At 47.6% G+C, this 23,126-nt stretch overlaps 1 protein-coding gene across 1 annotated transcript in view; it reads left to right on the top strand.

Moving 5' to 3' along the window:
* The first annotated feature begins 1,045 nt into the window (after positions 1-1,045).
* Positions 1,046-23,126, top strand: part of ABCC3 (ATP binding cassette subfamily C member 3) — a 41,108-nt gene continuing 19,027 nt past the window's right edge. The window contains exons 1-9 of the mRNA XM_065735516.1: positions 1,046-1,075; positions 11,667-11,843; positions 12,733-12,858; positions 13,717-13,854; positions 14,955-15,080; positions 15,869-15,930; positions 17,145-17,276; positions 20,555-20,773; positions 22,690-22,867. Coding sequence (XP_065591588.1) covers positions 1,046-1,075; positions 11,667-11,843; positions 12,733-12,858; positions 13,717-13,854; positions 14,955-15,080; positions 15,869-15,930; positions 17,145-17,276; positions 20,555-20,773; positions 22,690-22,867 — 1,188 coding nt within the window. The remainder of the gene's footprint in view (positions 1,076-11,666; positions 11,844-12,732; positions 12,859-13,716; positions 13,855-14,954; positions 15,081-15,868; positions 15,931-17,144; positions 17,277-20,554; positions 20,774-22,689; positions 22,868-23,126) is intronic.

The raw sequence follows: 23,126 nt of genomic DNA, 5'->3' as shown, positions 1-23,126 counted from the left end.
CACAGATGTGTCTTTGGTGGTCTGGGCAGAAAAAGATGAGCAGAATGTTCTTCTCGGAGAGGAAAAGGTTTTGGGATGCAGCACTCGTGGGCTTCCCATCTTCCCGTTCCCTCTGCCCAATTTTGATGCGGCCCTTCCCCTGGGGCCGTTCAGCAGCTTGGTGACAGCAGCGTGCTTTGGGTGGCACGGTGATGCTGGAGCAGATGCTGCGAGCAGTCACGAGCAGCAGGAGCTGGGAGGGCAGTCGTGCTGGAGTCCTGCCCAAGAGGAAAGCAAACAGTGCTGATGTATCACGAGGAAGTGAAAACCAGCTTGCGTCCAAGGTGCACTGTAAAACCGTTTAGCTACATATGCATGTGAAATGCATTGACTGGGAGCTTTTGAAGCAGATCCGTGACACTGGTTTAACCTAATGTCCCAGAGCATGCAGTCAGCATGAAGGAAGCGGATGGAGATAAATGCTGACGTGGGTACCTGAGGCAGCAGCCAGGGTTGCGTGTGGTCAGGAGAACCCTTCACTTCTGCTCTCGGGGATCTGCAGTGTTGGGGACGCGGTCAGAGGGGATGGGCTGGGTTGGACTTGGTGTCCTCAGTGCTCTTTGCCGACTGTAGCTATCCTACGGTCAGGATACCTGAGGGAAGGCAAGGCTGCAGCCACGCAGGGAAGAAACAAACACGATAACAGAACAAAAAAGTGAACTAAAGCCAGTGTCTGGCATCCCACCGCCCAGCCCCGCGCACCCCGAGCCCCACGGCTGCGTGGCAGCACCGTGCCGGGCATCGCGGACGGAGGCGGCCTCGGGCCCGGCTTCGGTGTCCCCGCGCCGGGGACGAGAGCAGAGCACGTCCCGCGGTGCGGGCGGCGGACGACCTCAGCGCTCCGCAGGGGGAGGACCGGGCCGCCCTTCCCGGCCCGAGGGCGGCGTCACCGACGGGGAGGGCGGGACGGGGCGCGGCGGGCACGCACCTCCCCGCCCCCGGACGGCACCGCCCGCTCCCGCTGCCCGGCGCGGCCCGGAGGAGTCCGCTCCGCTCCGCCGCAGCCATGGACGCGTTCTGCGGGTCCCGCTTCTGGGTAAGCAGCGCGGTGCCGCCCGCCCCGCTCCCTCCCAGTGTCGGCCGTGCTGTGCCGCCGCGGGTCCCGCCGGGGCGCGGCCGCCCCGCTCGGGGGAGGGGTGGGGGGGTCTGCACTCTCCGGACCGAACCGCGCTGCGGGACGGGAGCACCTCCGGGCCGGGCCACGCGCGTCGTTCTGGCCGTGGGATGCTCGCGTACCGCGGAACCGCTGCGCCGTCGGGCGGTGGGGCCGCGTGCCCGGCGCGGTGTGTCCCGCACCGCGGGTCGGTTTCTCCCGCGTGGACTCTTTGGGTTAAGTCCGCACGAATGGAGGACGGCTGTCGGCGGACCCCTGCGCGGTGCTGGAAGCTGTGGCAGCGCACAGCTGCGGAGCTTTGCTCGCACAGCCGATCCTCGCGTGTCCCCTTCGGCGCGCCCGCGGCCCATTGGTTTTGTTTCCAGGCGCTTCGTGCGCGCACCGCTACACGCGGTGGGTATGGGCAAGCTTGCTCCGACAAGTTTCGTTTCCACCTCTTATTTCTACTGCGCAGAGCAGGAACGAGCGCAGGCACACCGCTGCTTGCTGGTGCTGCCCGCCTGGCGAGCACCTTACCTTCGCACCGAGGGCTGTGCTGGGGCTGCTGACTGCGCCCAAAGCTTCGGCCGCTCCTGCTGAGCTGATGCAAAGCATCGTAGCAGTTTTGCCGTCTGTTAAGTGCGCGGTGTCGGTGCCGTTACCCCGTGCTGTGCTGTGCTGTGCTGTGCTGTGTCTGTTTCATGCTATCCTCAAGGCATTACCTTCTCTTACTTCTTGTAACGGTGCCATGCAGGCTGGATTTGCAGGAGGTGATACAAAGGTAATGCAGAGATGGGATTTTCATCAATGAACGTTTTCTTAGAGCCCGAATGATGGTGAGATCTAAGTATGTTTAACCAAACGAAATAATAACAAAAAAAAACCCCACACCTCCTGAGTTACTGGAGGTAATGGTGCCAATGTGATTAACACAAATTTAATCTGAAACACAGTAGTTGGATTAGCAGAGGAATACACTTTCTTTCCATGACTGTGGACGAAGACATCAGGTGCATGTTACAAGGCTCTCCAGAAACTTCTCTGTGTAATTTTCACACACACTGACCCAGGATATTACAGAAGAAGAGCAGTGCTCAGCATTTCTGGTAATCTCAGGGCTGGGTGGGACTGTCCTGGCTACGTCTCCCCCATCGTTCCTGCATCCCAGTCCAGGAGGAGCTTGAGATCCAGCAGGACGTGTTGTGTTCTGGTTGCTGATTATTCAGCTCAGTGTGATTTCATACTTGGAAGATGCTGTTCTTTGTTTCGGTTCCTGCGGTGCTATAAATGTGTTTTAACCAGGTTGTCTTTTGATTCATCGTTATCCTCTTCTGTGTACCTGGCTTTAGGCCATGGGGCAGAGTACCTGAGGACAGGCTTAGACTTCTTGCTGCTGCCTTGCAGTGCAGCATTGTTAATGCTCACGTGGTAAGCTGAGGATGGATTTTGGGCACAACACTCCATGAATGTAGATGTTGCTGTGTCTTAAAGAGGGCAGAAGGGGAAAGGCAGTTTCTGTGCACATCCACTCACGAAGTTCAGCCTCGTGGTTCAGATCAAGACTTCCATAAAATGCAAGCCAGTGCTCATGTTGGTTTTTTCATGGCTGGGGAGCTTAGGCACTTTGCTCATACTGCGCCAAATCAACTTTGGGTATTTTGGGAAGCTGAGTAATGTGCCGATGTCAGTTTTAAAGCTCTTCAGAGCCAAAGGAAACTTGGTCTTCCAATTTAAACACTTGTTTGTTTCGACGTTTCAACCAACTGCGATAGTTTTCTGATAAAGGGAGATCAGAACCAAGACAGAGCAGTTCAGAATTAGCTCACAGAAATGTTGAGGTTGAGCTCGGTCCACTTCGAAGAGTTGGTTGTTTTATGTGGGAATTTTTGGCTTATCAGAAGCATTATGGTTTCAGGACTTCACCCTTCTGCGAGGTGGGGAGTTTTGCTGGCAGTGACACAGGGTTGGCTTCTTGTGAGTGTGCAGAGGCAAAATGATTTCCTGTCCAACCCATTTTAGAAACAAAAAGCTTCAGAAAACGCTGTGGGTCACATTGGAGGTCTATGGGAGCTGCAGTCTTCTAGCAGCTGTCTAACAACACCAACACAGGGCATTCTGCATCTGGAAGAGAAACAGCATTATTTTCTCAAAATACAGCGTGGGCCATCTCATCACATTTGGAAATACCCTATATTGTTCAGTTAAGCATCAGAAACTAATTGTTAATATTTCCTGGCTGCCTTCCCATTCTGGATGCTGTTGGGGAGAGCTGACTGTGATAGCACCGTACCCGCGGTGCTCGGGTGTTCGTTCGCTGTTGTCTGTGCTGTGCTGTGCCACAGAACCACTGCTGGAGTGCTGTGGCAATTAACACCACACGCAATCTCTGTCCCAAAGAAGCAGACACCGAGGAGTTATCACCTTCGTGCCTACGTCCTCCGGGCAGTGCAGCACGAGCAGTTCCTCTTGGAAGTGAGCACAGTGCTCTGTTAGGGAGAGCTTAGAAAACCAGGTTGTTTCCCAGTGAGAAGACACGCTGCCTTCCCGTGGCACAGGCTCAGGGTGTGAGATGGCTCTGTGGCTGTGAGGGTACAGCATTCAGTGCTCTGCAGAGCTCGGGGGATGCTCTGCTGCTGGGTTGCTTAACGCTGCAGTCTGTGCCCAGGCTGAAGCACTGGCTTTTATTTTTATCAGTGTGAGGAGGAACTGGGAGCACAAGTGATGCAGCACCTCAAGTGAGAGGCCGCGACTCCTGGTTGGTCATGTGTGAGGTCAGGGCTTGTTCCTTTGCCCACAGAGCTCAGCTTCCTCAGCTGCACGCGTGCCTTGCTCTCCTGACAGATGTCTCTGTCCCACGAGAAGTGCTGCCTCATTCCTCACCCACGGGCTCTTGAGTAACTCCACAGGAAATTGCAGCAATTTTCTAAAGTAAACAATACCTCCGACTTGCCTGCGGCGCAGGAGCACCCCACCAGCCCTTGGTTTGCCTCCAGGCCTTCTCTTGAGTCCCTCTGTGGCCCTGGGGTGGGTTTGAGCTGGAGGTTGTGCTGCTCCCTGGCAGCACAGCTCTGCAGGGTGCTGCACTTCTCTCCACGTGGTTTCCCTCCTCGCTTCCTCATGTGCCACGCTTGAATGTGTTTGGTTTTCCTTTTATTTCATTTCAAGATGGCTTGGGATAGGTGTAGGAGGAGAAAAGCGCTTCTTTCAAGGCAGAGGACAAGGAGGTACTGCTTGGAGCATGTGTATAAGGAGATTTGAAGAAGGAACCACAAAAGCTCCACTGAAGCTGATCCTGTTTGGCCCCGCGGCACAGGGCGGTGGAGGGCTCAGCAGCGGGGCCGTGTCCACAGCAGCTCTTTGTGTTCCAGCTCCTTCTGCCATGCTGTGATAAACACAGAGAGTGTACGTATACCTCAAGGTGGAACTGATCTCTGTGTGATCTGTGTTAGCTGTGTCCACCTTGAGATAACCGGGTCCCACTCGCATAGACCTCTTCACAATCTGGTACATCAGTTATCTGATCAGAGATCTAAATGGGTAACTCGAGCAGTCTCTTCAGACATCAGGTCTGTGAAGTTGTTCTCTTACCAAGGGGTCTATGCTGGTAGCATCCTGAACTTAAAAGCAATTAAGTACTTAGATCCTCAAAGGGTGTTTGGATTCTTGAATTGGCTCAGTGCAAAGCTGTTAGGAAAGGATTTGGGCATCTAATTCTGCAGTGTCAGGAGCAGTATAAATATTTGTCGTTAGATCTGGGGTAGCGAGGAGCTATTACTCCTCAGTAAAGAACAGGCTGTCTGCAAATCTGTCTGGGAGAGACAAAGTCTGGGTTTGAAACTTGTGAGCAGAACAGCACCAGTGAGAGCTGCCAATGTCAGTAATTCGTGGCATCCCTCAGTGGCAGTGTCAGTTAATGAAGCGCGTGGAAATGACAATCCTTTCAGCTCAGTATGTGAATGTGATTGCTCATGTCTTTGTAGGAAATCAGCATTTGCTGTTGTCTTGAAAGCAGCATGCTGGCTGGTCAGACAGTCACTGCTTCCCAAAGGCCTTTTGGACAGTGAGCCCTGCTCCTCCTTCCTTCCCATGTGTTTCTTGGAGCGTGGGGCAGGAGGATGCCTGGAGGGGGGAGCAGGCGTTGTGGGGCTGGGGTCCTGCTGGAGGTGAGGCCCTGTGTGCTTGGGCTGTGACTTGAAGCCCCACGGGGACTCGGTGTCTGTAGCAGATCCATGTTGGTTCTGGGGCTTTCAGCACAGCTCTCCCTGACGGCCGTTCAGACGTTCAGCTTCAGTGACACAGCCAGCAGCTGTGCAGGTGGAGGTGTGGGGGCTTGGGAGCTGGATGATGCTGACCTCCCGAGGAGCAAGAGCTGGGATAAAATGACTTGCTGAGGAGCTCCTTAAAATGGAGCTGCATTAATCGCTGCAGTTAAGAATAAAAAGCATTTCAGGATGGGGCTCTTCCACCTGCAATACGAATGCTATACTGCTGAAGATACAATCCCTTTCCTTTCTGTGAGTGTTTGTAATTCATTAAAATGAAGAGGCTCTGACAGTTTAAAACGTAATTAAAAAAACACTCATTTGAGAAACCTATTAAATGGTACCTTTGATTTTTTTCCAGCGAGTTAATGCTGCGTTGCTCCCCTGGCAGGGCCGTGGGTTTGACGGGCCATTACCCATGGCACATTATTGGCAGAGCAGGGATGCAGAGCAGGCAGGCTGCCAGCGGTGTGCTGGGGGACGTCGGGGGACATCTGTGCCTCAGCACGGCCAGCAGTGCTGTGCCTGGAGCTGGCAGCTCGTGCCCTGGCAGCAGGGGCAGCCCTGGCATGGGAAGGCTTGTGTCCTTCGCAGTAACATCGCGTGCTGGTGTCTTAAGGCTTTGAACCTGAGCACCGTGAGGAATGAAGGAAGAGGAGGGAAGAAAATATTTCACAAGAGTTGTTTCCGATTGTGAAGACATTCGGGCTCAGACACAATTCATTTTTCCTTTCTGAGCTTTTTGAGAACAGAGAAATACATCTGATGCTTACGTATGTGCAGGTGTTGTTTCTTGCCTTTGCCTCTCTCCTGCCCATTGTCCAGATGTTTCTGGAGTCTCCCCTCCTGCTCCTGTTGTTTTCTTCCTCTTCTATTTTTCCCTTTTTATACATTTGGAAACGTGGGGAAATTAAAGGAAAAAATTCTCCATGTTCTGGATATCATCCTTTATTATGGAAAGGGGAGTGCAAGCAGGCAGTAGAACAAAAGGTGTTCAGAAGCTTCAGGCTCTTGAATTTAGTGTGCTCTGAAGAAGCAAGGTGTCTTCTGGGGAAGCAGGCTAACCAGTGTTACACCGCCTAACGGAAATTTGGTGGTGGTAGTAATATTCATAGGTACCAATGCTATTCTGTCTGTCTTTCTCTCCCTGTTTTCCTCCCACCCCAATGCAGAGATGGTTCCTCTTGCTTACGTGTTGGTGGCTTCCAGAAATCTGCTTTCCATGCGGAAGCTGTGGGTGGCACAGCATCCTTGGGGTATTTGGAGTGTAATTCCTGGGAGCGTTTTGCAGTTGGGCCTTTGCTGCCTCACAGAACTCTGTTACTGATGCACTCCTCTTCCTGTCAGCACTCGCTGTGCAGATCCACTTCAGGATGTTTGTACAGATCGCAGATAAACACAGTTCTTTTAGAGATACGGGGTTTATGAGTGTTGAGAATCAAGTGTTAAGCTTTACATTGACGTTGCTTAGCTGGTGTTGGATGGGAGCAGTGAGAGCAGCATGCCAGGAGGGCTCTGCCTCTCCTCTGCTTTCTGTGATGGGCATATCCCTGCTCCACAGCCACCGACCCCATCTTTTCTTTTCTCTTTGGTTATTTTTGGCTTCACAGCACTGAAGGTCAACCTCCCCTTGAATAAGAAGTGAAAAGCAATGGGTTGAAAGGGTGTGAGCAGCGTTTCCTCGCTGTGGTCCCTGTAGTACTGCACTACCACGGATAGATATTGCAGGGCTTTGTAAACAAAGCAAGCTCTTTCTGCGGTGCTTCTCAACCCTCTCGTGCTTTCAGCCCCAAGCAGTATTGCTCCGGTGTTGCAGTGAAGAGCGTTATTACCTTTTGCCCTGTTTTAAAGGGAAACAAAAGGTTTGTGTAGGGCACGGAGGAGTTGAGCTGTGCAGCAGTCGCCCGAGATCAACCACGCTGTTACTCCTTCTGTGCATAAAGGTGAAACTGTTCCTCTGGAAACGTAAATGGACGATCCTGCTCTGAAAAGGCCGTTTGAAACTGGCAGCCTTGTGCAGAAGCAGAGCACGGAGTTTGCTTGTGTTTCCTCTCTGAAGTGAGGATTGAGTTGAGCCCTCAGGGTCTTAGCAGCAAGGACCGAGGAGAGGAGGCAGATAACAGCTGGAAGTGGGAGGGGAGGCAGCAGGGCTGAGATAAGGCAGTGCCGTGGCTGAGCCTGAGCCCTGATAATTGTGCTGCTGTGTTGGGAGCAGCCCTTGTGCCTGGGAGGAGGCCATCGTTATTTGCTGGAACTCGTGGGTGGGATATGGACCAACTGTGGGCTCTCACTGTCAGTTGTCTTCTACATCAGGCACCGTTTCCATCTTTATTTGCTGCAGGAAAGAGTTCCAGTTACCGTTTCTGTTTCCCTGCCTATCTTTGCAGTCAGCTTTCCAATCTCGTTGTTAATCTTCAATAACCTACTGAGTAGTGATAACCGGCGTGGAGTCATTGGCACGGCACGCGTTAACCTTGCGCACGGTGTGAATGGCATCAGCGCAGCAGCCTTCACGTTCCCCTCAGATAAAGAATGGATTTGTGTTTTCCATCACTTCTGCAGTTCTTTCTGCTGTACAGCGTTCTCGGAAAAAGCACGTATTAATTTTTCCGTTCAGTGAAGGTAACTGCTTGGTACGGAGGATGGGAGCCTTCCCAAGGCTGGGAGCTCTCTGCTGGGGGCTGTGTGGGGAGCAGCACTGTGGCAGCAGCTGGCTGCTGCCTCAAACATGTGTCAGGCACTTTGATTTTGGGCTTCTCTGGTCAATAGGAGCTGGTTTGGACCTAAAACCAGGACCAGAGCCACAACCGGTCTGTGTCTCACTATTGCTGCTGGAGTTTGGGAAATGGATAGGCAGAAATCTCACTGCTTCTGTTTTTCAGCCTGGCTTTAGGTGGTTCGTCCCTCTCTTTCTTTGAAAGCTGTAGGGGATGACGTGCAATAAGCCCAAGATATATGGCTTTGTTCTGTTCTTTCCCTTATAGGCATTATCACTTTTAAAAACGATCTTTTCAATAGTGGTGTTCTTTTCCAGAGGGGAAAGTGTAATAGGAAATACTAAGCATTAGGGCAGATTTAATGTTGCTCAGAACTTTCTCTGTTGAATACCATCCTTTAAATCAAAGTCAGGGGTTTAACTGGTCATCTGTGTGTGAGCTCGGTGGCACAGGGGTCACACGTACCCAGAGACTGTGGCTGGAGCTGTGGGTACGAAGGATGGCTGTGTGTCAGTGATGTTCTTAACTGATCAGCAGGAGGGTCCACTGACTTGTAGGTTTTAGTCTCCAGGAGATGCCTTACCTGCTGGGAAGCTTATCGAGCACCTCTAAGCTTGCAGCACAGAGCTGGGAGCGGAGGGAATGTACGTGCTATCCAACTTCAGCATCACAGACCTCTTTCAGTGGCAAACCCGAAGGAAACCCTGCGGCTCAGCAGCCCACCGTGGGATTTTCTGCCTGCAGTCAGACCTGGCTGCAGTTAGCATCGTGCTTGTTCTGCTCAGCAGGTCAGAGTGCATTGTAGGCAAAGGCGAGGGAAGGCAGAGCTGGTCCCCCCCAGCCCGTGCTGCCTGTGTTTGTTCTCGAGGGTGGAGTCCTATAACTTGATTGCCGCTTGAAGGGAATTTAGTAACATTTAACAGTGCTGGTTTGGTCAGGATAGGTGGCCTTGAAACTCAGTGTCATGTCCCAGCCCGGTGTGACGCTTTGGGTTGGAGTGGGTGTTGGAATGTACACTTTCAGAGCATTGATTTATTGCGCAGCCAGCTCCACGAAAACAGCCCGAGCTTGGTAAGAAAGGTGGCTTTCAGATTCCCAGATAAAAAAAAAAGATAAGAATTCACAACAGAGCCCCTGCTCCGTGGTACATACGGGACAGCCCTGTCCGCAGCACTCTGGTCTTGGGAGGAGTTTTGGGGTGCACATAATTGTATGGAATTCGGTGTCTTGGGTACTGTGTCCTCGCAGAACTCCCTGGGATAACAAAGCAGAGCCGCAGTGGGCAGCTGGCCATGCTGCCTGCAGGTTTCTCCTTGGCCCACGTGCCGTACAAGCTCTGAAGCAGCAGGGCTGTGCTGGCCCTGTGCTGATGGCTGTGCTTCCATGTGGAATGGTTCTGCTTTTGTTCTTGGGGATAATTCAGCTGAAGTTCAAAATCTGAATTTTTAGTTGTTTATTTTTTTTTAACGGCAGAGTTTTTGTTTCCTGGCCAGCTGTGTTTTTTATGCTTGAAAACTCAGGTCCTTCGCCTAGTTGAAGTAGGAGTTAATGAAAGCCTTGAAACAGCTTGGCAGCCCTGCGGACTGTGTCTCAGGTACAATAGGCAGCTTGTGTTCAGTCTGGAGTTAATGGACATCTGGGGCAGTTTCTAGGTGGCTGTCAGACAGAAAACCATTTCTGAACACTCTGGTCCGATAGGAAAGGTTTAAATTAGCAGTGCTTTTTTTCCAACAAATTTTACTGTGAACAGAATCCTCGTGTAATTCTGTGCCCAGCTATTGCTGTCCTTCAGCTTTCCTTTTATCAGGATTTTTTCCAGCAAGCAAAAGCAGTAGGATTGCAAACATCTTAAGGCTCTGCTAAACCGTGTGTAATTTAAAGAGGAAATGAACATTTTGTTAAATAAATGAGAGTAGACAAGTGTCAGACTTAGAATTTGGGAGCCTTTCAGCTCCAGCCTTGCAGAGGGCATGCTGTGCCCCAGGCACGTCGCTGCTGGCGAGCTCATCACATTGAAAAGGAGTATTTAAGCATTATCTGCTCTGTAGCCACCAGAAACCTTCTCTTGGAGAAGAACAGAAATAGTTTGAATCTGAGGATGGAGTTCTGTTTGGTTGTGATCTTACATTTGTGTTGCAGTATAACTGCCTGCGTGGTGTTGACCCAGGGCTGAAGTTTCCCCTAGGTCTGGACAAAGCAGTGTAGGAAATGAAAGGCTTTTTTTCCCCCTGGGTGCTCACATGCCTCAAAAGGAATCATTCCTGGGCTGGAGAGGGGCTGGTCTGGGACAGGCAGGGGATCTGTGCCTTTTCCACTTCCAGAGGTCTCTGCATCCACTTTTAGTTTGTGCTGAAGCACCGAGTGACAGAGCTGTTCCAGTTCAGCCAAGCCATCCTGGATCCTGCCCAGACTTTGTCATTTCATTATGCTTAGGAGCTCCTCTAAAGTGTCTTAAGTGTCCTGAAGCAGTGATGCACGGCCCTTTCAGTGACTGTTTCCAAGACAAGGACTGTAAGCATGCTGTGGCTCTTCGGTTCTCCTAAAAGTAACCGTTGCTGTCAGCATTTGAGCTCTTTATTTGTGTTGGCAAATAAAACGGGCCTGGAAATACTTCTTCAGCATGTACATTTGGATTCTTCACTCCATCATTTCTAAGGGCTGGGGAGGCTTGACTGAAGCAGATGTCTGCTGAGAGCTCTTACCTGCCCAGAATTTGGTACAACTAAGTGATCCCAGCGCAGAGATACCTGATTCAGGCATGCCTTGGTTTTATCATCGTTACTGATAGGAGAAAGTAATTTCCTGCAAGTCAGTATTTATCTGCCACGTTTAGGTGACGTTCTGGATGGCAGAGCACAAGTTGTGAATTTCCCACAGTTTTCTGTTTCAGTTTGAACCTGCATAGCTGTGTGTGTGGATGCGGTGCATTCAAATCCTTTGCTGCAACTTGCAGGAGAGCCGAGGTGTCCTGGCTCACAGCTGAAGGCATCACCAGCAATGCTTACCAAGAAATCCATGTTCCTCGTCACATATTCTGTGTACCCCTATTGCCTTTGTTCAGAACAGGGAAGTAACTGTCGTTAGAGACACGTAAGGAAGAAGGATGAAATGTTAGAGATGCAGGGTTTCTTTCTGGGTAGGTATGCCTTCATTATCTAAATCTGTTTATTTTCTCCAGCACTGGATATTCTTGCTGACCGAGTTCTCTGATTTTGACTGGAGGGAGAGCTCTCGTTCAGGGGCTGCAGTCCAGGCTGGGAGTGCCTGGGAAATGTGGTAGTATCATTACCTGTAACCAGACAAAGCATGGCTTAAACGGCACACGTGTGCGCTACAGAGTGGAGGTCTGGCTCTGAGACACAGGGGGAAGAAGTTTTTTGTGTTTTTTTTTCTTTTTAAGCTTTTGCTCAGTGTTTATAACTGTGGTTGGACCTTTTATGATTACAGATTAACCACAAGTTGTCAGAAGAGCTGTTTTTGGAAGGCTTCAAGCAGGTCTTCCAGCTGGTGGTGCTTCTGCCTCTCTGTTAATGAATGTCTCCTTTTTTTCTCCAGGATGCGAATCTCTCAGTGCACACTGATAGTCCAGACCTGACACCGTGTTTTCAGAATACCATCCTGGCATGGATCCCTAGTGTTTACCTGTGGACTGCGTTACCCTTTTATCTTCTATACCTGAAGCGCTCTAAAAGGGGATACATTGTGCTTTCCACGCTGAGCAGGTTCAAGACGGTGAGATCTCTGCAGTGCTCCCCGAGCAGTGAGCGGGTTTGGGTTCACGAGTTCGTGCTTAATTCAGTGTCAAAGCGACTGCTGATGGGAGGGCTTAAAATTCTTTCTGGTTTGTGGGGAGAGTAAAGAACTTGGAGGAGGCAAGCATCGGTGTACCTGCTGATTTCCAAGGGGGCTTCTGAAGGACAGCTCACCTGCCAGGAAATCCTGAGAGCACGGCTTTCTGGGTGGGATGAAGAGTTTATTATTCTGCAGAGGAGAATTCACCTCCATGGTGGGCCAGCACTAAGATGCCTCACCACTGAAAGCTGCCGAGCAAAGACCTTAAGGTAGCTGTAGTGAAAGCTTCATCTCGTTGTGAAAATCTGCACAGGAAGGTGTTTTATTCAGGCCACTAAACCCACTTCATGGCTACATGTTTTCATCAGTATGTTGTGCCTAAGAGGTGGCTGGTGTCAACAGAACCTCTGGTTTATAAATGACTGGGTGTAAGGAAAGCACACAAGTCACTTTCTATCGGCCATGAGAGAGCTGGGTTATCCCAGTGAAAAATTCCAGGCATCTGCTTCTGAGCATGTCTGCCTTTAATTGGTATGCTGCCTGTGTTTTCAATTAAAACTAAATAGCGTGGGGAGAAGAATAAAGAACGAACCTAAGGGGTGACTGCTTTAGTCTTTCTCTTAGCTGTGTTTGTGCATCCTTTGCAAATCAGTTGAGGCAGGATCCTTGGTCTGAATGCAGCGGGAGAGTTCTGCTAGCAGCTGCAGCAGTGTTCCCTTTACACAGCTTTGTCTCGCTGGGGATCTGTGAATCATAATGGTTTTGCTGGCCCTGTGATTCCCCCTGGAGATGAGTGCACCGATTCGTGTTTCTGTTTGACTTCTTTCAGCTGTTCGGCGTCCTGCTGTGGTGTGTGTGCTGGGCAGATCTCTTCTACTCTTTCCATGAGCTCCTGCAAAGCAGAACTCCACCACCAGTGTATTTTGTGACTCCCTTGGTCATCGGCATCACCGTGGTTCGTAGCTCTTTCTGTTTATGGTGGCTGATAAGAAAACTCTGACATGGATGTGGGAAGAAGGAGGTTCCTTTGCATTTATAGTCTTATCCTGTACTCTCTTAACTGAATTTGTACTTAGATTACTGAAGCAAATTTTGCCAACTGAAGGCTGCAGTCACAGGCGTGTCCCTCCTGCAGACTCACCTATGTAAATTGAAATGTTTGTAATGGAGAGATTGTTCTGCCTTGCTCTTATCTATTTCTCCAGGCTTGTGATCCAAGTGTGTAGAGAATTTGGGTATGAAGCAGGGAGATAGGATTGAGTTGGCATGTGCATTGTTCATGTTGCATTGGACTTTGTCAGACTCTCTCTTATCTGTTGGTTGTTCCTCCATTAAACAGAAACCAAATTTTCTTTGCCTGAGATAGCAAGCAGGCTTGGGCTGTTGCATGAAAAATGAAGCTGTAAAATGTGGTTTTATGAAGCTGTAAAATGTAGGTTTTTTTCCCTGAGTAAGATTAATATATTTTTAATGCTGTTTTCTAGACAAGTCACAGTTGTCCATCTGGATAGGAGAAATAACAGGTCTTAAATTTGCTTTATATATTTGTAGTTAGTACTTAATTGCACGTGGCCCTAGGTACAAAGCCTGGTTTTAAGATCAGATTGTGTAGCAGGGGCTCTGAAAATGGTAGGACCAAATTATTTCACAAAGTTATTCCACGCCTCCCTCAGACAGAGGAGGTTTTGTTCCTGAGTTCTGTGGAAGTGTGACAGGAGCTGCTTTCATAGCAGTCCTGCTGCCAGCAGTGTGTGAATAAGGGCAGCAGTGGGACGGGGTTGTGTTCACGTGTTCCTGTGCTTGCTTTTCACAGCTGTTAGCTACACTGCTGATTCAGTACGAAAGACTGAGAGGAGTTCAGTCCTCTGGAGTGCTCATTATCTTCTGGTTTTTGTCTGTGCTCTGTGCCGTGGGGCCTTTCCGGTCTAAGATCGTAACTACAGCAGCGCAGGTAACATACCATCCTTGTTAGCACTTGGACAACGGAAGTATAGCACGAGCATCTCTGGCAAGGGAACGGATGGCTTTGCTTGGAGTCAGATCTGAACCTGGCCTTTGCCAGGAAGAGAGATTTGGTTCCACTGTTTTGGCTCAGACTTGTCTCACTCGAGGGGATCTGGGTTTTCTCATGCAATGCCAAATAGAGATTTTTCTGAACCTGAGGGTGTACTGGAAACCTGTTAGACATCTGAGGGCTGTACCAACACCGTCCATATGTGTGTATGTATGCACACACACATATAGGCACAGACTCTCCCTCGCTTTTTGTTTTCCTTCTCTTCCCTTTTTCTTGTCAAGCCCCATGTTCCTTCATTTTTTGTTCAAACAGCTTGACCATGTTATACAACTCCTTAGGCCTTCTTTTTGATGATCCCTTAATTAACTAAAAATTACAAGGACAGAGTCCTAGAATGTGTGTGGCTACCATCCCACCTTTTCTTGCAACGGCTGAGGATGAAATATTCTTTCTCTTACACCTCAGGACTAAATGTTTTAAGTGAACAATGAGAGCATTCACCACCGTGTGAGGATGACAGAACTGCATGAGGGATATACCCTCACAGCACCGAGTTTTAAGTCCACTGTGGACTCATATGAGTGGGAAAGGAGATATCTGTGGAGCAGATGGAAGTTATTTTACAATGCGGTGTTTTCTTCTGAAAGCGTTTGGCATTGACTGCTTGTAAAAAGTAAATGGATGTTCTCTGATCTGGGTTGACAATTCCTGTGCTTATGACATGATCCTGCAAGAATCCCTGGGGGTAATTGAAAAGGATGTCATGTAGTCCTGATTCCAGAGGGTGTCTGCGTGCGGTGAAGGTGAATAAGCACTTTGAAGCTGACAGAATTCAGTGGGAAGCAAAGTGGAGATGAGCATTTACTGAGGCACTTTACAGAGCACGTGTGTACTTCTGTAGGATAATTCCTACTAGTGACTACTTTGCAGTATTCAGCTGTGGGGGACAAAAGGTCCTGAAGCAGGCGGTGTGAGCATGTGTGTTGTGGTGGGAAACACAATGAAACCTACTGACTGTGTTTTTTTCCCTTCAGAACCATGTAAATGAGAGGTTCAGGTCTGCCACGTTTTACATCTATTTTGTTTTGATAATCATCGAGTTGATCCTTTCATGTTTTAAAGAAAAGCCTCCATTCTTTTCCCCCACTAACACAGACCCTGTAAGTATTTTTGTTGTGCTTTATTTATGTTTTACAGACTATGTCATGTCTTGAGAGTTCCACTGAGAATATTTGTAACTGCAAAAAGCTTTGGGTTGTTACTGAGATTCTAGCTGTAGTTGGCGATCCCCCTTAAAAAACAGTGTAGATGTCTTAAAAAGAGTGTAGGATTGGGATTTGAAGCCTTTTTCCATTGTGTGCCATCAGTAGTGACTAAAATCTATATAGTGAAAACATCCCTCCTACTTGCTGCTTCGTAAATGTGATTTATGAAAGCTCAAGCTTAATATTAATTGTTCCGGGACCATTTTTTTCTGGCGGTTGTTTTCTACTTGCTTAACATTCCTTTTGAGTTGACTGAGCTCGCTCAGAGTTGACTCAATAAACCAGTTTTGTATGTATTGAGAATAGATATGAGAAAAACATTAGTAACAGGAGATATTGGTGGCGTCATGGGGTTAAATTTCTTCTCCAGTTCATAAAATGCTCTCTGTTATTGGATTTATGCTTAAATTGAGAGAGAAGTTGAGCTCATTTTTTTTGAATGAACGTTTCAGAAACTATAGAGTGACCTTTCACTTGATGTAGTGTGATCTAAAGGCAGGATATAAAGCCTTTCTTAGAGATGAAAGGAGATCTGCACAACTTGGGAAATGATAGGGTTCGATTTATGTCTCATTGGGACATAGGTATGTACACGTAGCGCACTACACAGTGTAACAGAACTGATCAGAGTGGACTCATTTCTTGTCTCGATTTAATCTGTTTCCTGCATAACTTTGCTGTAGAATTCCTCCCCAGAGTTAACCTCGGGCTTCCTCTCCAGACTGACTTTCTGGTGGTTTACCAGGTGAGCTGCTCTCTCTGTGCGTTGGACAGCTGACAGCCGTAAGCTCTGTTTGTGATACGTGTTGTACAGTTACCGGTGTGGAGGTTTTTCCCCCTCAGGTAGTTGATGTTGGATGTTCTTTCACTGACAGCACTGTCAGCACTTTCAGAAAAATGAACATTTGCAAGAGCACTTTTAGAGACCTCGTGCTGCCCAGTTTTACCTAGAGAACAGTGGCAGCAGTTGCCACGACTGATAGCACACAGTCTGGTTGTGCATCCCACGTGCTGGAGTGTTACCTGAAACAAGTGCACGGTTGTGTTGCACAAGAAGAAAATAGCAGGAACTTGTCACCCACCCGGGATGCATCGTTTCCTTTTGAGACTCGTGGGTGAAGGTTTTTTTTTCACAAGGACTTTTTCTTTGCCTGAGGAAATTGGGTCATATATCCAAATGATTACTATCAACTGTTGCCACTGCGGCGCTATGGGATGGGTACTAGATAATCAAAAAGGGGATTGGATTTTTTTCCACTCCATGATAAAGAAGTGGAACCAATGCTGGAGGACCCAGTGTTTTCAAAGTGGTTGAGAGTTCTGACATCCTCACTCATAGATCTGTGTAACTTCAATGTGGCCACAGCCTTGTCAAATTCTTTGTAGTGAGAGTGACTTCTTTCTAAACGTTTAAAGTTCTGAATGTTCAGCTTTCCTGGAGAGATTTATGGCAATCAGACATGTGTATCTCCTGGCAATATTTCTCTTAGAGCTGAGGAATGGTAATTTTCATGCATTTGGAGAAAGAAATCTGGTTTTCCTTTAACTTAGGTGAGCTTCCCTTTGGCATTTCATTGGTCTCTGGCAGTTGATTCAGATTATTTTTACCTCTTAAGTTTTCACTATTACCAATTAAAATCATAGTTTATTTCCAAAGTTTTTTCTGAAGTTTGTTTTTTGAATTTCTAAATGTTGTTTTTTATTGCCCTTTTTTTTCCCTGAAACGATGTTTTCAGTAAAAGACTTGTAATCAAAACAGTGCAGCATCCTTTCCTTACTTGCAAACATCAAGGAAAGGAATAAAGAGAAATGCAGGCATAACTATCTCTGTTTTTTTTCCCTTTTTTTCCCTGTGTATGCACTCCTTCCTTTTGTTAGCTGCCGGCTCCCAGAGCTAGTTGCAGTGCTTTATGTGCTGTCAGCCAAACTGAGTTGGACCGTTTTTCTCTGTTTTTGCAGCTTTGCAATTCTTGGTTACAAAAAACCTCTTGAAGAGAAGGATTTGTGGTCACTGAATGAAGATGATATTTCAAAAAATATTGTACAGAAACTGAGTAGAGAATGGGACAAAGAAAAATCAGAGTGTAAACAGTAAGTAACTGAACAATTCTGCAAATGGAGATTGATGAGTCAGTTCAGCACTAATGAGCTGTTCATCCCTGAAAAGGAGCCGAGTAAACATGACATCTACCTCTAAATCCATCTGCTCCTTATTAATATTAATAGTCAGATTTGCTTTTTTAAAGATGTCTAGGCAGAGGCAAGCAGGAACCCTGCAGGGCTTGTGTACGACCTACATGTTTTTTAACTAGGTGCTTTAAATACGTGTGGGCAGGTAGTGTTGTTTACTGTGTGGAGAAGGGCTGAAGATGTACAAACAGAAGGGGATGAGTTGGTTGGAGTGGAGAAAGTGAATGACTTTCATTTCTGGGCTGGTGGGTGTCTGACCCTGTAATTGCATCCCTCCTAGGCACGTTGGAATGCAATTTTTGGGCACCATAAATCAAAGGAATTCTTTATTATTGTTGTTGTGAGGTTTTGACCATAGACTGATATTAACCTTAAGACTTTCAGCAGTAAACAGTTCTGCACTTCCTAGAAATAAGAATATGGTGCTATCCCAGCACCTGAAGGGAGAGTGTGGGGAGAGGGATGTCCCACTTGGAGCTGAGATCGTGCTCCTGTTGCCTCAAAGGTTAGCAGCAAAACTCCCTTTGTCTTTTATGGAAATAGAATGAGGGTCAGAATTGGCATGTGGCCACATCCATGCTGGAGAGGATATCCTTTCTGTTACATGTTCTGTTTCAGCCCAATCTTAAGAAGTCATCTGTTCTGCAACTGCATTTCCTTCTCTCACTGGTCAGTGTCCAAAACGTGTCCAAACAAAGAGATGGGCTGACAGTGTTACACGTGAAGAGCCTCAATGAGGGGGATGCCTGCGCTTCCATTTCCTCTCATTGTGAAGGTTTCTTTTCTTATGGAGGCTTTCCTCTCTTATTTTCTGTGCGTATCCGTGCCAAACTGGAAAGACCCTTCGATGTGATAATATGAGGAAAGTCATAAGCTCCTTGGCAGGGCTCACAGTGCTGTGAGAGTTCTGCTTTGCAGCTCAGATCTGAAAGGCTTCCAGCACTCGTCCACTCATGCTCTGCATGTGTATTGTGGCTGTGGTTTTACTTTTTTTCTTTTTTTGGCTTTTGCTTCCTTAATGTCTCTAGTTTTATGGTGTGGAATAATGTGCTTTGTCTGGTTCTGGTTCTGGTCTTTTGCAACACGGGGATAAATCGCACCCTCAGGCCTTCCTATAGTTAAAGCACATCCACTACAGGAAGCACCCAGGGTCCAGGAGAGCTTTTGCTGGAAAAGCAGAAACGGTGCCTGGGGTTTTGTCACGGGGCTCATTGCGTTCTGGAAATGGTTCATGTACACTGGGGCCACTTGGCAGTGAATTCAGCCGTATGTTCTGCCTTGTATTAAACTCAGGTGAAGTGCAGTGGTGACTGCATTAATCATTCTCAGGTGGGAAAAAGGGCAAAAACAAAGAAAATCACTGTACTGTGATGGCTGGGCTTCAAGGAACTCTAAAAACTGCGTGGCTGTGCTTCTTCATTTACAAGCAGGCATTCTCAGTTACTTCATCTTCAGTCTCATGGGTAGCTGTGGGCTGGAAGCCACTGGAAAGGCTTTTTTTTTTCCCTTTCCTTTTTAAACTCTGATTAGCAAGGTTTTATGGCATGAAAACGCTGTAGCTGTTGGGCATGTGTGGAGAGGATCATGGAAAGTAATAGTGGTGTGCATGGTGGTGGTGGTTTTTAGCCAGCTGCAAGCTACGATGTCACTTAACTGTAATGATTATCACATTCCTGTATAACCTCCTCCTTAACCTACAAGACTTCCTTTGCATATTGCTTCACGGTTCTCTTGCAAACCACCCTTGTGAATTACTGTTAAATAATCGCTAATAATTCATCCTCTGCTAATGAGTTACAGGAGAGCTCAGTGTGGGTTTCAGTCAGTGTGGGTTCAGATCATGGGTTACAGATGATACTGGAGACAATAACTTATGCTGGAAGCATTTTTCCTTTGGTTTTGCTTTGGCTGTATGGCTGAAATCTCTGCTTGCTCACTGACTGCATTGCTGCTTCCAAGAAAGCTAGAGCTGTGCTGGAAGGATGAGGGTGTGCGGGGTACACAGCCTCCTTTTGGTTACCTTCTGCTTTTGGAGAGTGATGATTTGAAGATTGAGGGCCTTGATATTACCGTGCTTCCCATGGGATAGTCAGCATGTATTGCCTAGCGAGCTATAAATCGTGGAAGCCAAGCACATGCTTTTTGCTTTGAGAAAAAACTGGGTGCGACCGGGCACACTGCTGACCTCTCCTTGCTACCCGTAGTGAGCACTGGGAGTGCGTTTCCTGTGGGATTTCTGCTGCAAGAGAACTATTGCATTGCTGTTAGCTGGCTGATTTAAACATGTTTAACAGTACAAAGCCAGGGGCAAGTAGATTTTTTTCTCCTTCAGTGAGTTTAATGGCTTGGTTGCCAGAAAATCAAGCTTTGCTCATAAACTCTCCAGGTTTGATCTGGAGGAATTAAGATGAAGCTGTTTGTTCTCATCTGGAAAAGAAAACAGATTTTTTTTTGCCTGGTTTAGGTTCCCCTACCCCACCCTCAGACTTCGCTGCAAACAAATGAGACTTGCACACTTCTTCATTTGAAGTGATGTGAACAAGTTTCTGCCTGTGGACTGTTAGCCACAGGGATCCTTCTGAACACTCTCAGCCTGCTGGGATTACTGGGCTCTGTAGCTCCAAAAAAATCTGTGTGCTCTTTGGGAAGAATCATAAATCCAACCACACTTGGTAGTGTTTGCAAGTAATTTTTCAAATGCCTTTTTATAAGCCTTCGCTGTTTCTAGGGTCTCTTTTCCATCTGTCCCTTCTTAGAAGGCTTAAGCATCTCAGACTCTTAATTTCCTTCTCGTTGTTCCACTCTGACTTAAACTTCCTGGCTGCCGTTCATGGGATTATTCTTGAGGTCCTCGGGAATTAACAGAGATTTGGTACTTTCTGATAGAGGAGCTGCTAGGCTGCTCTTTGAGAGCAATATGTAGTGTAATCGTTTTCCAGAGCACTCAGTCCTTATTGATAAGTGACAGAAGTGAGGCACCTGAACCCAGGAGATGCTTTAGAAAGCTCACATGGAGCCCTGCAGAGCAGCACTTTGGAGTGACTTTTTCATAGGTTAGTCTCAAAGTCTTTGCAGAAGAGTTGGCTCTCACTGGCTTACGTGAGATGTTTCTGCTGCGTGCAGAGGGCAGAGATGTTCACGCTGTCGGTTGTCTCTGACTGTTTGGTTTGTTCTCCTAGGAAAGAAGACGTGACATACAGGAAGAAATCTAACCACGCACTGAACCATGTTGGTGATGGCCCAGAGGAAGCAGAAGTTCTGATTAGGGACAAGAAGCACAATAGGAAGCCTTCCTTCCTCAGAGCTTTGTTGAGGACCTTTGGGCCGTACTTCTTAATCGGTTCCTTCTTCAAGCTGATACAAGACCTACTTTCTTTTGTCAACCCTCAGCTGCTAAGGTTGGTTTTCTGTGAGAGTCGTTTCTATGTGCAATCACTACGGAGGCTTTGGCAAGCAGTGTTTATTTTTGAAATGCATAACTAGTTTCCCTCGCTGTGCTGCATGTGTAAGATCCCCCACCCTCCCACTGAAATGCCCTCAGACAGGAGCTCCTTATCGTGGACCAAGCTGCAAATCGGGCAAGTTTCTTTGAAATGAAAGGTTCATAAATTACCCATCTCCAATAGACAGCTTTGGATTGCAAATTACCTGTTGTGCCACGTAGCAGTCCAAAGCAATTTCTTCCCAGGTTTAGAAGATCAGTTGTGAAGTGGAAGCAGAGCCCTGCTTGCTGAATCTGGTGTCTGTGTACATCCGACACCCACGTGAGCTGGTAGTGGTGCAGCTGTGGTGTGACAATACAAATGAAGCGTGGTGCTCAAGTATGCGATGCTTTGAGTGTGCTGCTATTATCTCGGAGAGATTTTGGAGCTCCTGGATGAGTTTGTGCATTCTTAGTAATACAGAGTGATAAGAATATGTAATACACAGATGCAGTAAAATTTTGTGCAAAATAAAATAAAATAAAAAAAGGAGAAAAAAGGGAGAAAAATACTGTCAAAAATTATACGTCTTCAATTTCTCCCTGTATGAGAAACATCTGTACTTCCCTCCTCCAGGAGCTCTGTCATTCAGCTTGACTGATAACAGTCTACATGATCCCCACGTTCTTCTCTGTTAGTGTCAGTCTCGAGGTGAGAACATCTCCAGATGATCATCATCTGAGAAGAGCAGAGCAGTGGAAATATCAGCATCTCAGAGAACAGCAGTTGCTTTCTGTCCACCAGCTGTTTCCAAATCTGTGCAGAGGTGCACAGTCCTGTTAGTGCATGAGAGAGGAGCAGAGTTCGGATGGGGGCTGTGGCTGTGGACAACAGGGAAAGAGAGAGCCCTGCTCCTATATGAGTGTCTCCTGAAATAATGGCAGAGTGGAGCTGTGCTCTGAGACCATCTTGTTCTGTGGGTGGTTGTGGTATACCCAGAAACTTGCTGAGAAGAAGGTCCAGCCCAATATGGTGGTGTTAATAGCTTGCAGTCTGTCTCCTTCCAATGTCCCTAGTGAGGAGGCAGCTGGCTTCCTTCTGGGAACACTTTAAATATAATCTATTCTGGGGATTTCTCCAATTTGCATAAATTCCTGGATATGTTGTCAGTGATATCTCAAGACATATCATGGGGAATTTCTGCTCTGGTCTCCCGCAGCCTTGGAAGCTGCACAGTAAGAGAAAATGAAAAGGCCATGGCTGTCTGGCAAGTTGCACAAAAATTGGTTCTGTGTTCCTCAAGCGTTGTTTCCCACTCGCTGGTGATTTGAACCATGGAACCAAATCTGTTCCTCTCTTACTCTGAAAATTCTACTCTCTGGTCAGCAGTCTGTATCACAGATGTGATTTCTGAGGAAGAATTTGTACACATCCATGCAGGAAAATGTCTTCTAATGCAGTTTTTTTTGTGGGGAAGCACTCCAGGCAGAGGTGTTTGTTGGGATGCTGGTGCTGCCTGCTGTGCTGCCCTGCCCTGCTGTGTCCTGCTGTTCACCTCCAACCCTGTGGGGCTGACAGTGCAGTCACTGAGCTGTGCGTTCAATCCCTGGATCTCAGGGGAGGCCTGCACTTCCTTGGCATATTTCATTTTCTGCAGGCTCATTGGCAGATTTTTCTCCCTGGCAGAGCCTCGAGTTTTGCAGTGTTACAGTCTTTGCAATGTTGGTTGGCTGAGCTGTAATTCAGCTTGCATTCTGAGTGCTGTTAACTTTCTGTGGCTACAGAGAGGATGTGGCAAGATGCCACAGACCAGAGAAGCTATGTTTTGTCCCATTAAACTTGCTGTATGTTTTTTTTCTTCTCTTTTCTTTCCCTTATGTTCTGAAAAACAGTGTATTAATCAGCTTCATCAAGAACAAGGATGCCCCAGCCTGGTGGGGATTTTTGATTGCAGCTTTGATGTTTACCTGTGCTGTGCTGCAGACCCTCATACTTCACCAGCATTTCCAGTACTGCTTTGTTACTGGGATGAGGCTGAGAACTGGGATCACTGGAGTGATATACCGAAAGGTAAGAATGGAAGCTTTACATGGACCAGAACACTGAGCATAAAGCCAAGGAAGAGGCCTCAGCTGTGAGACATGTTGGGTGAACAGGCATACGGGGGAAGAGTAGCCTCCTGGGAAATAAAAGAAGTGATTTTGTTTTCTTTGTTTGTTTTTGGTGAGTTTTTCAGAGTACCTCTATTACAGTTTCTAGAACTTTCTGGGAATGAGCAGCTTGGTGTGGGTGTGCTGCTCAGTCGCCAGGCACAGCTCAGTAATGAGTG

The sequence above is a fragment of the Cyrtonyx montezumae genome, unplaced genomic scaffold, assembly GCF_038088225.1.
Source record: "Cyrtonyx montezumae isolate F1298 unplaced genomic scaffold, pur_monq_1.0 scaffold_19, whole genome shotgun sequence".
NCBI classification, from domain to species: domain Eukaryota; kingdom Metazoa; phylum Chordata; class Aves; order Galliformes; family Odontophoridae; genus Cyrtonyx; species Cyrtonyx montezumae.
The sequence above is the reverse complement of the archived record's forward strand: the minus strand, read 5'-3'. Positions and strand labels throughout refer to the sequence as shown.